The following is a 17,245-nucleotide window of genomic DNA, read 5'->3' as shown; positions in this document are numbered from 1 at the left end:
TGCTAAGATAAGGTAAAAGTGCTCCAACCAGACCCCTAGCTTGACTGAATGGATTCAAAAAAGATAAAACTCAACTGTTTAACTCTAGGGAGTCTATTTCTAAAATAGAAAAAAAAAAAAAAACTGGAGTGTTCCTTTAAGCTTTTGACTCTGCAGTAAATCTATAGTGAATGCATGCATGTGTGTGTGAGTGCGCGCATTTAAACAAAGAAGTGTTTTGTGGCTGCAGAGGCCACAAGTGTGTCTTCATTGAAAATGCCGGTCCTTTTGATCATGAACGATCTTCTTTCAAGACAACCTAAACCCTCTGGATTTGTGATTTCTCCAGTGGCGCATCATTTAAATTCCATGGAAAATTCAGAGCCTTTATTTTAGTGATCATTTTCGACACCAGACAGTTTGCATTTATTAGCATTGATGAGTTCAGACTGGTCAGTGCTCACTCTAATTAGCATCAGTGATGATGTGTGTGTGTGTGTGTGTGTGTGTGTGTGTGTGTGTGTGTGTGTGTGTGTGTGTGTGTGCGTGCGTGCGTGCGTGCGTGCGTGTGTGCGTGTGTGTGTGTTTGTGTGATACTGTAACTTGGTCAGTGCTTTGATGGAATCTTAGTTATCCATCTTTCTTTCCTCCACACACTTGGATAATTAATACTAGCTTGCAAAATAAATTAGCTGTCAGTCTCCTGAATACAGCTGGGGGTTTTTTCTGTGATGTGACACTGAAAAATGGCTTCATCGCTTTTGATCATACCACTAACAATAAACAAGAGATCTCTATAATGCTCTGAACTCACAGTGAACTAACAAATAACTTAAGTCTTTTGAAGAGAGAGAGAAAAAAACAACAACTTATATTTAGAGATAGACTTTTGCATAATAATGAACTTTCATATTGTTATAGATGGTAAATTTGGTTTTAAAGTTAGATGTCTGATATATTTAGATGAACCGCACTGGGAATTTTCACTCTACACTTACAATACAAACACTTATGAATAAAGTTAGAGTGCTCTTGATATGTTTAATGTCATGCTTTATATATAAGGCAAAATAAACTCACCGGCCACTTTATTAGGTACACCTGTCCAACTGCTCATTAACACAAATTTTAAATCAGCCAATTGCATGGCAGCAACTCAATGCATTTAGGCAAGTAGGCATGGTTGAGATGATCTGCTGCAGTTCAAACCGAGCATCAGAATGGGGAGAAAATTAATTTAAGTGACTTTGATTGTGGCATGGTTGTTGGTGCCAGACTCAAATAACCACACGTTACAACAGAGGTATGCAGAAGAGCATCTCTGAACCCACAACATGTCCAACCTTGAAGCAGATGGGCTACAACAGCAGAAGGCCACTCCTGTAAGAACAGGAAACTGAGGCTGCAATTCGCACAGGCTCACCAAAATTGGACAACAGAAGATTAGAAAAATGTTGCCTGTCTGATGAGTCTCAATTTCTGCTGCGACATTCGGATTTGGCGTCAACAACATGGAAGCATGGATCCATCCTGCCTTGTATCCATGGTTCAGACAGGTGGTGGTGAAAGAAATTACTTTTACAAAAGTCATATATATAATAAGTCATATATATATATATTTCAGTTCATAATCTTCAATATATAATCTTCATTTCTATAGCGCTTTTACAATGTAGATTGTGTCAAAGCAGGTTAACATTGAAGTTTTAGTAAATTGTAGTCAATTGTGTTAGTCCAGTTTTCAGAGTTGAAGTTGTTTAGTTACCTTTGAAATATACATAGTTGTTGTTATAGTAAATGTGATGTGTATTTTGTGTTTGCAGGAGAAAGAGAAACTTTATGTTGAGCTGAAACACATTCTTGCTCGGCAACCTGGACCGGAAGCTGCGGAAAAACTGCAGGTTTATCAGCGAACACTCCGGGAGAAGACCAAACAACTGAAGGTGCTCCTCTTATCTTATCTATTCTCTGAAATCTAGAAAATACTTTTTTGATTTTACAATAATAATACTAATAATACTAATAATAATAATATTAACAATGATAATAATAATAATAATAATAATAATAATAATAATAATAATAATAATAATAATAATAATAATGAAGTAAAACATTTAAAAATGTACAAAAAATAAATAAATTAATTAAATAAATAGTTTAATTAAAAATATGTGCAAAACCCTATTTATTTATGGTATTTATTTATTTATTTATTTATTCTTTTTGTTTTTTGGTTACTTTTCCTCTGTAAAACATTTTTCACACTCACTGATTTTTTCTCTCTCTCACATGAATCATTCGTCACTCCTCTCCCATCACACAAAATGAATAATTAGTTACTTCACCACTTAATTAAGAGTTCAGGTCCATCTGGAGACAGCGACCACTAATGTCATTTTTAATGAGTGGGTTCAGTTTAAGCTTCCTCGCACTGTCCTATTAAAAAAGCAAGAAGCAGAGATGAGAGCAGTTAAAAACTTATGAGACTCCGCTGAGCCTTAGGTGACCTTATAATATCCATATGGCCTTGATATATGGTTGATCTTTAAGCTGCGTTTTGATCAGGTTTTTGTGATGTAATGACCAGCATTAGGATCAAGGAAACTGGCTCAGGATTTGAAAACTCTGCAGTCGGGACTATAGATGGTGCTCTGTTGCATTGGCCATTCTTTAGAAAAATGGACTTAACAGACTTTAAAGACTCAAAACACCTTAGCTCGGCAATTTCAGCGCTGATCTATTAGAATATCTGCAGTGTGGAGTATAAAACTCTCTGGCGCCCTTGAACTTAAAAATAACTGCCTGAGAATGGCATGGAGGCCCTTATAGGCCCTTGTCACACTTTAATGTTTTAGATCAAGCAAATTTAAACAAAAGTCAAAGATAACACAAGTAAACACATCATGCAGTTTTGAAACAAAGGTTTTATTATTAAGGGAAACACATAATTACAGAACTACATAGCCCTGTATAAAAAAAGTGTTTCCATCTTAAACTTAATAACTGGTTGGGCCATCCTTAATAGCAGGAACTGCAATCAAACACTTTAAATAACTTGCAATGAGTCTTTTACAGCACTGTGGAGGAATATGGCCGACTCATCCTGGCAGAATTGTTGTAATTCTACCACATTGGAAGTTTTTTGAGCATGAATCGTCTTTTTTAAGATCATGCTGCAGCATCTCAATTGGATTCAGGTCAGGACTTATTTAAAAAAGGTCAGGACAGGAAATACTTAAAAAAGAAAAAAATTCAAAGGGGGGATAACAATTGTGACTTCAACTGTATATTTAAGCAATATCACACGAGTAGCAGTGTGCAATGGCAGTGGCAATATACAGCCACATCGCAATGCTGCCAGTGAGATATTGCGTTTATACAACAGTTCGACAGCATAATCGTGTGCATACAAAAGAAAATCAAACACGGAGAGTCTCAAAAACCCTTTTGTAAAAGGAACTACTTTCTTCCGCCATCCGTCATTACTTTCTTCATCCGTCATTACTATGGCATAAATACAGCAATACAAAATACAAAAGAGAGAGATCGACTAGATCAGGGGTCAGGAACCTTTTTTCAGCAAAGAGCCATTTCAGATTTTTTTTATAAAATGCGTTTTTTAAAGAGCCATATGGGGTGTGTGTATATAACAAAACTTTTATTTATTTATTTATTTATTTATAAACAAAACCATTATTTATGTCCATACACAACTCAAAAATAAACAAATATGACGCATCATAATGTATAAAGAAAGGACAATTTACAGATTTTTTTTCTTTTTGACATCGCCACTCATGAATGTTTAAATTTACGTGTGTGAGGTTACAATAGAAATGTAAATTACCATAGAAATGTACCATAGAAATGTAAGAAATATAACTTGCCCTTTATTACTGTTGTGATTTAAGTTAAACCACAGCACCACATATGTGCATTGGTTGAAACGTCCTTTTATTGTAAACCGAGTTCTTATTAATTTTACTGTAGAAAATACAATATAAAGGGAATTGTAATTGTATTTTCAATAGGAAACTGATTTCTAGTAACTGTTCTAATTTTAAAAAAATCTGAAATATTATTGAAGAAAAACAGCTGTAGAGCCACATATTTTTGGTCAAAGAGCCACATGTGGCTCTCGAGCCATAGGTTCTCTACCCCTGGACTAGATGATGGAGGCCGATACACTGATTCCAATGCTCCAAAATTATAAATGTTTTATGTTTTTAAAACTGGCACTATTCTTATAAATAAACTGCATAGTTGCAATCTAAACAACTACATTCTTGACTAAAAAAGCCTCAAAAGTACATTATGTTGTCCAACAGCAGCAATATTTGTCAAACTGTAGAATGTCCTCTGCTTGTTGCTGTATGTTGGCGGAGTGATACACAAGGGTGAAGGGTTAAGAGGCTGGACAAGTGCTGTTATTCGCAGATCGTTATCAGCCAATCAGATTCAAGAACCAGACAGAACTGTTGTGTGTATATATATATATATATATATATATATATATATATATATATATATATATATATATATATATATATATATATATATATATATATATATATATATATATATATATATATATATATATATATATATATATCAAACTAAATATACAGTACATAATTGTTATATTTATAATATAAATATATATTTATGTAAAAAAATATATTTATGTATTTAAATTTGCCTAAATATTTTCCAAGAAAATACATTAATGTAACATTAGAAGAAAATTGCATTGATGCCAAAAACACCCTAAGCAAGGAACACATTTCAAATGGTCAAATGATAATCCAAATAATTTCAGGGGGACTTTAAAATGAGTTATGCTGCGTAAGCATCACTGGCGAAGATTTAAATAAACAAAGCCTATCGTAATTAGAACAGAAGCTGTTCTAATGAGCCGAAGGGCAAAATCTTGCCATTCTTTGTTTTGATTGAAGCGTGCCCTCCTGCTTCAGCCCCCTTTAGGAAATTAACATTAATTAACACCAGTCTTTGGACTCTCTATGCTTGTTTGGAAGGATGCTTCTAGAGTTTTGTTTTTGTAAAACACCCATGTGATTCGGAATCTTATTATATGCTACATGAAAACCTCACAGCAGATCAAGTGTTTTGTTCATTTAAAGTCTTATAGTGAATCGTATGATTGATGGATGATTGAACAATGCACACTTTTGCTCAGTTCACAACCCAAATTTGAACTGCTATCAAATTTGTTTCAGATGTCACATATTTTAATAGATACTTTCAATACTACCTTGGTGAAGTCATTGCAAGATCTTATTTTCTTATATGTGTCATATATTTATTTATTTATTTATTTATTTATTTATTTATTTATTTATTTATTTATTTATTTATTTATTTATTTATTTATTTATTTATTTATTTATTTATTATTTTTTATTTAAATGTTACAGTATGTGTCAAAAGTTCATCTTTTTATTAATGGATGATTGAATAATGCAGTGTTTTGCCCAATTTTGTTTTGTTATTTTATTTTCATTTCAAATGTATTTATTCAAATATATACATTTCCAATTTTCTTAAATAATATTTCAATTAAAAACATAAAAAAACAACAATAATTCATTGTCTTTAATTCCATTTCATTTATTTTTTTATTTGTTTTGTTTTGTTTTGTTTTGTTTTGTTTTGTTTTGTTTTGTTTTGTTTTGTTTTGTTTTGTTTTGTTTTGTTTTGTTTTGTTCATTCATTTTCTTTTCAGCTTAGTCCCTTTATTAATCCGGGCTCGCCTCAGCAGAATGAACCGTAAACTTATCCAGCATATGTTTCACACAGCGGATGCCCTTCCAGCTGCAACCTATCTCTGGGAAACGTCCATTCACACTCATTCACATTCATACACTACAGACAATTTAGCCTAACCAATTCACCTTTACTGCATGTCTTTGGACTGTGGGGGAAACCGGAGCAAACCCACGCGAACGCAGGGAGAACATGCAAACTCCACACAGGAACTTCACAGCCTTTATTTGAATTTCCTTCAGATTTGTTTAAGTTTTCGCAGACTATAGATATTGTATCATTGTTTATTTTATTTTATTTATTTATTTATTTATTTATTTATTTATTTATTTATTTATTTATTTATTTATTTATTTATTTATTTATTTATTTATTTATTTGTTTGTTTTTTTTTTCATTCGTTTAGTTATTTGTTTATTTATTTATTTGTTTATTTATTTGTTTATTTTATTTTAAATGTATTTATTCATATTTATACATTTTTAATACATTCCAATTTTCTAAATAAATAATAATTTATTAAAAACATAAAAACAGCAACAATTCATTGTCTTTAATTGTGTTTAATTGTGTTTAATTGTGTTTAATTGTCTTTAATTATTATTATTATTATTATTATTATTATTATTATTATTATTATTATTATTATTATTATTATTATTATTATTATTTAGTTTAAAGTTGCAGTAGGTGTCAAAAGTTCTTTTTATTAATTGGTGATCAAACAATGCAATTTTAGTCCAATTCACCCACAAACTTACCTTGGTGAAATCATTGCGAGAACTTGTTACTTTCATAAAATAATATTTTAATTAAATACTTTTATTTAATAAAAAAAAAAATAATTTTAATTAATTTATTATTATTATTATATATTTATTTATTTCAAATTAAGTTATATTTTAGTACATAATAAAGTTTTACTACATTCCCAATTTTCTAAATAAATAATATTGTAATTAAAAACAACAACTATTCATTGTCTTTTATTTTATGTTAATTTATTTTTTCTTTTATTTCAGCATTATATTTTATTCAAAACAGTAACATACCTGCAATTAATTTATTTTTAATACATTTTATTTAATATATTTTATTCATTTAAAATTCACAATTTATTTATTTATTTATATACATTTTTAAACCTATTCCTTTTTTTAATTGATGTACTGCTTCATTCAATAGTAAAATCCACACCCTGCTCTCTACTACACAGCACATTTGGGAATTCTCCATGTATTAGTCCCTCTTTAAGAGTCTCTCTTTCTGCCTGTATCTTTTGATTTACCGAGCTCTGGGCTGTTGGGTCACCTGCACTATGTGGGTGGTTTCCGGCGCCATCGCATGAATGACAATTAGAGCTTGACTGATATGTGCAAAGATTGACGGAGATCAATGATCTGCCGCAGAGGAAATCTCTCCATTCCTCGCTCGCAGGAGAAATGAGCTGGCCAACACATCCTCAGCCATAGATCACTACTGTACAACTAGGACACATTTATAGTGGAGAGGGTGAGAGCTGCTACACGAATGTTTTAAAGTAATTGACAAATGGACTCTTAGATGCTCTGCAATATTTAGATTGTTTGCAGCATAACCGAAGCGCCAAAAGCAGCGGATATTGAAGAAATAAACTGCTTGAGGATGTGAGTTACAGTGTTTACCATGATTTTGGGCTGTGATTTTGGGCATTTATGTTGAGGTAGGAGCAGATAATGTATTGCTTTCATTAAAATGATAGTTGAATAAGAAAATAGCCATGCAATTTGTTAAAAAGTACCAAAACTAATCACTAAACAATTAGTCGAGATGATTAGCATAAAAGCAAGCTATTTTGCCTCTGCGTTAAAAAAAGAAATGATAGTTTTTCTTACAGAAAGTTAAGACTAATTTTAGTAGCATTTTATACGTTGGATTGGTTTTTAAATTTTTAATTTTCAAAGTATATGCTCATTGTTTAATCAAGTCTTATTATGCACATACAAAAATACATTTATTTAAAAATTAAAATATACCTAAATTAACTTCAGCATGACAAACTGTAATTAAACTGAAATTATTGTTTTTGTTTTAGAGGTTCAAGGAAGATCATGTTTGGAGGCAAGAAAGAAAAAAAGAAAGAAAGAAAGAAAGAAAGAAAGAAAGAAAGAAAGAAAGAAAGAAAGAAAGAAAGAAAGAAAGAAAGAAAGAAAGAAAGATGTGTTCTGTATATGGACAATGAGACTTTAAGAGAAAAATAATGACATATTTGTTGTCAAATGTGTTTACTAAACTAAAAAAAAATCTGAAAAAATATTCATTGTGAAAAAAATTCTAAACTGAGCTTCATTCATTTCAGTCAGATTTCGAAAAGTTTTTCAAGATGTCTGAATCCAACTGTTTGTTTTGGTCCACAGGCTCTCACAGCAGAACTCAACATGCATGAGTCCCAGTCTGAAGACTACAAGTATGAGATTGAACGGCTGGTCCATGAACTCCAGGAGGTCAAGAAAAAATACCTTGCACAGAAACGGAAAGATCAGGAGAACAGGTGAGAAAGAAAAGTGTTGACCAAAAACAGACAAGTAGTCATTCTTAAGTCCTTCTAAACTAAGACTCTTTTTCCTTTTACAATTTGGCATATATATATATATATATATATATATATATATATATATATATATATATATATATATATATATATATATATATATATATATTACCTGTATATGTATAAATATATATACACAGTTGAAGTCAGAATTATTAGCCCCCCTGAATTATTAACCCCCCTGTTTATTTTTTCCCCAATTTCTGTTTAACGGAGAGCAGATTTTTTCAACACATTTGTAAACATAATAGTTTTAATAACTCATTTCTATTAACTGATTTATTTTATCTTTGCCATGACGAGAGTAAATAACATTTGACTAGATATTTTTCAAGACACTTTTATACAGCTTAAAGGGACATTTAAAGGCTTAACTATATTAACTAGGCAGGTTAGGGTAATTAGGCAAGTTATTGTATAACGATGGTTTGTTCCGTAGACTATCGAAAAAAATATATAGCTGAAAGGGGCTAATAATTTTGACCTTACAATGCTTTTTAAAAAAATTAAAAACTGCTTTTATTCTAGCCGGAATAAAACAAATGAGACTTTCTCCAGAAGAAAAAATATTATCAGACATACTGTCAAAATTTCCTAGCTCTGTTAAACATCATTTGGGAAATATTTAAAAAAGAAGAAAAAAATCAGAGGGGGGCTAATAATTCTGACTTCAACTGTGTGTATATATATATATATATACATATATATATATATATATATATATATATATATATATATATATATATATATATATATATATATATATATATATATATATATATATATATATATATATATATATATATATATATATATATATATATATATATATATATATATATAGTACCTTATTTATCAGGGGTCGCCACAGCAGAATTAACTGCCAAATATTCCAGCATATGTTTATGCTGCGAATGCCCTTCCAGCTACAAACCAGTACTGGGAAACATCCATACACACTCACTCGTTCACACCCTAAGGTCAATTTTGTTTACCCAATTCACCTATAGCGTGTGACTTTGGACTGGCGGGGAAATCGGAGCACCCGGAAGAAAGATACGTCAACACGTGGAGAACATGCAAACTCCACACAAAAATGCCAACTGACCCAGCAGAACTCGAACCAACAACCTTCTTGCTGTGAGGCGACAGTGCTAACTACTGAGCCACCTGCCACCCTAATATTTTCTTACATGATTTAAAAATGTCTCTGGCTGTGAAGTCATTTTTTCAGCGTTGCCATGGCAGCACATTACCACTATTGCAGGCAGCAAGAACAAGTATACTACATAGAAATGTATTTAGATATTTACAACCATTTTTGGCAGATGAAAATTTAGTGCATCCCTTTTTTTGTGATTTTATATCTTTTAATTTTATAGACTTTGTTGGAATTCCTTTAAAAAATTACCAGCCAATTGTTCTTTGTTTCACATACTCGCCAGCATCCTTTTCTTACAATCCCATTTTGTTAATCAGAGAATGTTAATCTTAGTCCCTATAAAGGAGATTTGTGTGTAATACAAGCTCAAAAGACATATTGACCACCTTTATGACAGCTGAAGTGTTTTTGCATGCTTTTAAAACTTTGAAATAATCAGTCATCTTAATGAGGATGAGAAAACGATGCCAGCATTTTAATAACTGTCTGAACTAAAGAGCTTAAATATATCCACTTCCTAGAAAATGAGTACGTGTGTGCTTGTGGATTCAAGTGGAAATGTTAATCCCAGATCAGCGTTAAATGCAACATTATATCCACAGTATACAGAATTATTAGCCCTCCTTAATTATTAGCCCCCCTGTATATTTTCTCCCAATTTCTGTTTAACAGAGAGATTTTTTTCAACACATTTGTAAACATAATAGTTTTAATAACTCATCTCTAATAACTGATTTATTTTATCTATGGCATGATGACAGTAAATCATATTTTTCTAGATGTTTTTCAAGAAACTAGTATTCAGCTTAAAGTGACATTTAAAGGCTTAATTAGAATAATTAACAGGTTATGGTAATTAGTCAAATCAATGTATAATTTTGCCAAATATTGCCTAAGGGGGCGAATGATATTGACCTAAAGTTGAATGAAATTGACCTTTTATTCTAGCCGAAATAAAACAAATAAGACTTTGTCCAGAAGAAAAAATATTATCAGACATACTGTTAAAAAATCCTTGCTGTATTTGTATGTGCATGGCGTCTGTGTATCAGTATATCTCACGGCTCTGGACAGAAAATGACCTTCAATATTGCCAACAAGCAGACATGAACGGCAGCCTCTGACACGGGCCCAAAATGATACCTCAAATAACGGGAGCGAGAAGGAAAAAGGCATTTGGAGTCGCAGAGAAATCAATGAGCCAGTGAATTGGAAAGATTTCTCTCATTTCGTCTCTGTGTTCTCGGGAGCAAATCATGACACCCGAAAATTATAGAGTGATGCAAAGCCAATCTGAGGAACTGGAGAAAAACGCTGATTAGTAAAGACCCCGGCAACAGTTCCACTGCTATTGACCTTCGATCTAATGAAATTATGACTAATCGCGTGGTATTTTAAAAGCATGTCTGTTGTTGTTTAACCTGGGGAGTCTTATTTTCTAAAGCACTTCCTTGCGAGAGCATGTTTTGTTTGTTGAAGATTGATTTGTATGCAATCTTCAAACCATTACCATTTACAACATACAGTTAATGTCAGAATTATTAGCCCCTTGTATATTTTTCCCCAATTTCTGTTTAACGGAAAGATGATTTTTATAAACATAATAGTTTAATAACTAATCACTAATAACTGATTTCTTTTACCTTTGCCATGATGACAGTACATAATATTTTACTAGAATTTTTTAAGAATTTAAAGGCTTAACAAGGTTAATTAGGCAAGCTAGGGTAATTAGGCAAGTCAAAAGATGTTATTTTTTTAATAAAAAAAGTTTTTCTTCCTGCCAAAATAAAACAAATAAAATCCGGGTCATGGCACCATGTAACCACCGGCCCTACACCACCCAACCCACTCTGAACTGGGATCGAACCGGCGATTCTCTGCATGGGAGTCGGTTACTCTAACAAGGAGGCTAAAGATCATGGCCCCTCTCTCTTCTACACCACCAAACTCATTCCGAGCTGGGAATGAAGCCGTGACTCTCCGCAAGGGAGTCAGTTGCTCTTCCAAACAGGATAAAGACCATGGACCCTGGTGTCTGTAGCACCTTTTTTGGGTTCAGAGGAGGGAGGTTTCCCTGCATAGCACTTCACTAGCTGGCCTCTGTTACACTTATCCACCTAAACCTCACTTCCATCTGGGTTGCAGCACCAATGTAACCACACCAGTCCTACACTACCCAACCCACTCCGAGTTGGGATCAAACTGGCGACTCTCTGCATGGGAGTCAGTGGCTTTAACAAGGAGGCTAAAGACCATGGCTCCTAGTGTCTGATGCTAGAGCACCTATTAAGGTACATAGGAGTGAGGTTTACCTGCACGGCACTTCACTAGCTGCCCTCTGTTACACTCACCCCCATAAACCTCACTCACATCTGGGTGACGACACCAAAACAACCACACCAGTTCTACACTATTCAACCCACTCTGAGTTGAGGTCAAAACAGCAACTCTGCAGTTGCTCTAATAAGGAGGTCACTAGTCTGTCACTAGAGCACCTTTTCAGGTTCAGAGGAGTGAGGTTTACCTGCACAGCACTTCTCTAGCTGGCGTCTGTTACATTCACCCCCCTAAACCTCACTCTCATCCGGGTCATGGCACCAATGTAAACACATCGGTCCTACACCACCCAACCCACTTCGAGCTGAGATCGAACCGGTGACTTTCCGCATGGGGGTTGGTTGCTCTAACAAGGAGGCTGAAGACCATGGTCCCTAGTGTCTGTCGCTAGAGCACCTTTTCGGGTTCAGAGGAGTGAGGTTTACCTGCACAGCACTTCACTAGCTGGCCTCTGTTATACTCATCCCCCTAAACCTCACTCCTATCCGGGTCACGGCACCAATGTAACTATGCCAGTCCTACACTGAAAAAAGTGTTGCATGCAAAACTGTTGCAAACAATTTATTTGTGTTGAATTTAAACAAACAAATTACATTTAATAATGTTCAACTTAATTTGTTTGTTTAAATTCAGCCCAAATAAATTGTTTACAACCACTTAACGCAAAAAAATGAGTAAATTCAAGGAATCATCTTTGAATATTTTTTTTCAGTGTACACCACCCAACCTGCTCCGAGCTGGGATTGAATCGTTGACGCTCTGCATAGTAGTCGATTGAGTTGGGTTCAGAGGAGTCAGGGTTTAGCTGCACAGCACTTCATTACACTCCTTAACCTTACTCCCATTTGGGTCACGGCACTAATTTTACCATGCTGCTCCTACGCCACCCAACCGCCGACTCTCTGCATGGGAGTCAGTTTCTCTAACAAGGAGGCTAAAGACCATGGCCTCTTGTGTCTGTTGCTAGAGCACCTTTTTCGGATTCAGAGGAGTGAGGTTTACCTGCACAGCACTTCACTAGCTCATCGCTGTACATTCATCCCCCTAAACCTCACTCCCATCCGGGTCACAACTCCAATGTTACAGCCGGTCCTACACTACCCATCCCGCTTCGAGCTGGGGTTGAACCCGCGACTCTCTGCATGGGAGTCATTTTTCTTAATAAGAAGGCTAAAGACCATGGCCCCTAGAGTCTGTCACTAGAGCACCTTTTTGGGTTCAGAGGAGTGAGGTTTACCTCTGTTCAATAGGAAATACTGTAATATTCCTTGCTCTCTTAAACATCATTAGGGCTAAGAGGGCTACAAATTTTGACTTCAACTTTACACACTTACCACAATTCTTCATATTCATCACTTTTTTAGGCTCACTCACACATTTTAAAAAAAATGCTGGCTTCCACACTATCGATTTGGGCTGGGAGAACCTGAAGGAATGATGTTAAATTATTGTTTTTTACAAATGTAAGTGGATTGAACATAAAACAATTAAGTTGCACCAAAAAAAAACCCTCAAGAATGGTGTTGTTTTGGCTGATTTTAAATAAGCAGTTTGAACAAACGGCAAGCATAATTTCTATGAATGCAGAGTCTCATTTGTGAAATATGAGCAGAGCTAATTTGCGTGTAAATCCATTCTCATGTGCAGTAAATTTCTCCGAATTCAGTTCTACAATTTATGCAGGTAAGATTTCAACACAAATTATCTCAGCATGAAGAAGTTCCATACAATGCGTCAGACCTGATTTAAAAAAAAAACTGAATTGGGAAAGCCTGTCAAACTGGTCCTATTATGCTTTTTACACTTTCATTGTCCTTTCATCCTTTTGTTAAACATGATTATATCTAGTTATAATACACAATGTCTTTTCAAAAAGGAGTTCTACTCTGTTTAAGTAAATCACTGGTTCTAAACTTCCTCAAATGTCTCAAATACTGTATAGTTCATATATGTTTTTTTACACCCAATGGGGAAGGGTCTGGCTGAGGTTTGTTAGTAGTTTGTTGTCTTCATTAGGGCTTTTAAAAATTGACTCCCAATTCATGGTTGTGGAAACAATGGATTTGAATACAAAAATCGATTCCTTACTGTTTCTGCAAATCTTTCTCAATAAAAAAAGCACATTTAAAGTTTTTGCGTAGAATGAAAAGATGTAAACGGCAAGCTGAAGGTGAAAAAGCAATAAGAGTGGGTCGTTTATCTGATCTGTCAGATGCACTGTATGTGAAAGTGTGTTATAGGCAGTTTTTGATGCAAGTAGAAACAACAAAAATAATATGAAGCCCTTCATGACATGCATCTATTATATTTCGTATATTCAGATTGGCACTCAAAACCTACCTTGTGGACAACATAATTGATTTCCACTGTGTAATGCTAAATCGTGGAGTTAGTTTAGATTAGGAGTGCCAGATTCAGCTCCCTGAGGGTTGCAGTCCTGCAGAGTTCCAACCCTGCTTCAACACACTTACCAGTAGGTTTCAAACAAGCCTGAAGGACTCCATTAGATTGATCATCTATGTTTAGTTAGGGTTAAAGCTTAACTGTGCAGAGCTGCTGCTCTCCAGGAACTGAGTTTGACACCTGTGGTTTAAATACATAAAACTAAATTTCAGTGTAGGAAACTTGTCACTGTTAGTCATTATGCTTGATCGGTTACAAAGACGAAAGTTCAGTGCATCCCTAAATTAAATATTACACAGTTTGTGATTTTATATCTTTTATTTTATTTTATAGACAATCTAGAATTCATTGAAAAAATTAACCTAATGCTAAATTGTGAAGTTAGTTTAGATGCATAAAACTACATTTTGGTGTAGGAAACATTATTTGTTAGTCAAATATCATTATGCTTGATCACAAAATGAAATATTGACATTGAAAATGTAAATTCAATCATTATTTACCCTCCCTTCACTTGTTCCTGACCTTTATGAGTTTCTCTCTTTTGTTGAACTCAAAATAAGATATTTTGAAAAATGCTGAAAACCGGTAACCATTGACTGCTATATTTGTTTTGCCTACTTTGGATGTCAGTGGTTACAGATTATTTTTTTTTAGCTTTCTTTTAAATATCTGTTTTGTTTTCAATTAAAGAAAAAAGGTTTGAAAACTACTTAAAGGTGAGTAAATAGTGAGAAAATTTCCATTTTTTGCATTTTTTTTTTATTTATTAGGGGTCGCCACAGGGGAATGAACTGCTAAATATTTCAGCATATGTTTTACATGGCGGATGCCCTAGTCGCAATCCAATACTGGCCATCACCCATACATTTTCACATTCACACTCATACACTACGGCCAATTTTGTTTACCCAATTCACCTATACTGCATGTCTTTGGACTGTGGGGGAAACCGGAGCACCTGGAAAAAACTCACGCGGACACGGGGAGAACATGCAAACTCCACACAGAAAGGCCAACTGGCCCAGCAGGGACTCAAACCAGCGACCTTCTTGCTGTGAAGCGACAGTGCTAACCGTGCCACCGTGCTGCCAATTTTAAAAATCATTAAAATTGTATTTAAATTACATCTTTAATTACTGTGTCTGAAAAGTAACTCAGTTACTCAATAAATGATTCAATTACTTGATTCAACACAACTTAAAATTCGACGCATAAATGCACTACAAAGAAACCTCAATGCTCCATAGACAATAGAAATTAAATTCTTTTAGTTCTTTCAATTTGAGCCAAACAGGACCATTTAACTTCATTAAAAAAATTACGAATTAAGAATTAAGAATTGTAAACTCTATATGTATCAAACATAAAACATGTCAAAGTGATGACAAAATATTACATATATTGACATGAATTTCTGACTTTCTGTTTATTAGTTTCTCAAGCATCTACTTGATAATTGAAATACTCTGCTTCCCTTAACTGATTGATTCAGAACTGTTGAATTCATGAACAGTATTTAAACAAGTACATTATAAATAACTGTAATTAAATTACCTGAAAATGAAATGTAATCCCTTACTTTAATTTTCTGGGGAAAAGTAATCTGATTACTTTAACTAGTTACACCAAACACTTCATAAGAGTTTTGAGGCTAACTTGCATTCTTCAGAATATCTTGCTCTTGCATTGGGGGTTGCAAGAAATACACAAGGACTGCCTTAGGTGAGGGTTGGTGTGTATTATACTTAGTAAATAATACAAACAATTGGATGTGTTGTTCTGGCTCAGACCCTACAATAGACCTGACTTATTTTGAACTGATACCTGGCTAATTCTTCATGAGGTTTGCTTGCTCACCAAATAATATCAGAAGCGGCATAGCCAATGGCACCAGGTGCATTTTACCTTCATCTGATTGGTCCTTCTGTGATCTGGATTGAAGGCACATCTGGCATACTCGCTGCCACATTACTGAAAGTCCCAAATGTGTGTGTGTGTGTGTGTGTTTTTTATTATTATCTGGACTGGTTTCAGATTCGCTGGTTGATGGAAATGTGTGGTCGCATTCATGTAGCGTCCTAATAAAAGGGAAAATTAAACGGCATCCATCATCTCAGGTGATTTACAATTTCATAACGCTTTCCTAGAGATTGACTTGATTTCTAATTGAGATGTAGAAGGTGAGTTAATGATTTACTTTTTCTCGGATAAAAGTTCTATCAGTCCTCGCGGTAGATTTATTCAGCGCATTTGATCCGTCTATTAATCAAAGTAATGAAGTAGAAAGACGTACACTGCTGTTGAAAAGTCTGCGGGTTGGTAATACTTGTTTAAAAAAGAAGTCTCCTGTGAAGAGAGCATTTATTATTATTAAACTGACTAAATATAATTCAACCGACGGTGGCAGAAAAAGTAGAATTTTCAAGATCATTACTTTAGATCTCACTGTCTTCTTAAGAAATTCTTTGGGAACACTTTACAATAAGGTTTCATTGGTTAACATGGTCAAACTTTATTTTAATGTACAATTAATGCTTAACAAACCATTAACTAAGATTTTTAGCTAAATTAATTAACTAATTTTTAGCTGCTTATTAATAGTAAGGTAGTAGTTGGGTTTAGTGGGTAGGACTAGGGATGTAAAATAAGATCATACTTTGTAAGTGCTAATAAACAGTTAGTATCTTAATAATATGCAGTTAATAAGCCAGTCATAAATTGTGAGCATAAGCAGCGCGTGTGCAGTGCGAATGTAGAGCAAAAGCCGCAGGCGTTTGCCTTTCACACCGACTGCGTCTGCGGCACGCAGCTCATCGGCAGCTGCTGCACAGATCAAGCTATCTCTGTCTATTCTATCTAGTTACCTGTCTATCTATAAATTCACCTTTTTTACTTGTCATCTGCACCAAGGCCCTGCAAGTGCAAGTTTAGCCTATTATATTTCAACACCCTGGTGGAAAACAGCGTATTTCGTTTATTCA

General features: G+C 34.0%; 1 protein-coding gene across 1 annotated transcript in view; it reads left to right on the top strand.

Moving 5' to 3' along the window:
• cfap58 (cilia and flagella associated protein 58) overlaps positions 1–17,245 on the top strand; it is a 196,508-nt gene that overhangs the window by 147,681 nt on the left and 31,582 nt on the right. Inside the window, exons 16-17 of the mRNA XM_056456599.1 lie at positions 1,803–1,922; positions 8,163–8,296. Coding sequence (XP_056312574.1) covers positions 1,803–1,922; positions 8,163–8,296 — 254 coding nt within the window. The remainder of the gene's footprint in view (positions 1–1,802; positions 1,923–8,162; positions 8,297–17,245) is intronic.

Source organism: Danio aesculapii, chromosome 1, assembly GCF_903798145.1.
Source record: "Danio aesculapii chromosome 1, fDanAes4.1, whole genome shotgun sequence".
NCBI lineage: Eukaryota > Metazoa > Chordata > Actinopteri > Cypriniformes > Danionidae > Danio > Danio aesculapii.
Note: the sequence above shows the minus strand (reverse complement) of the source record. Positions and strands in the feature narration are given on the sequence as shown.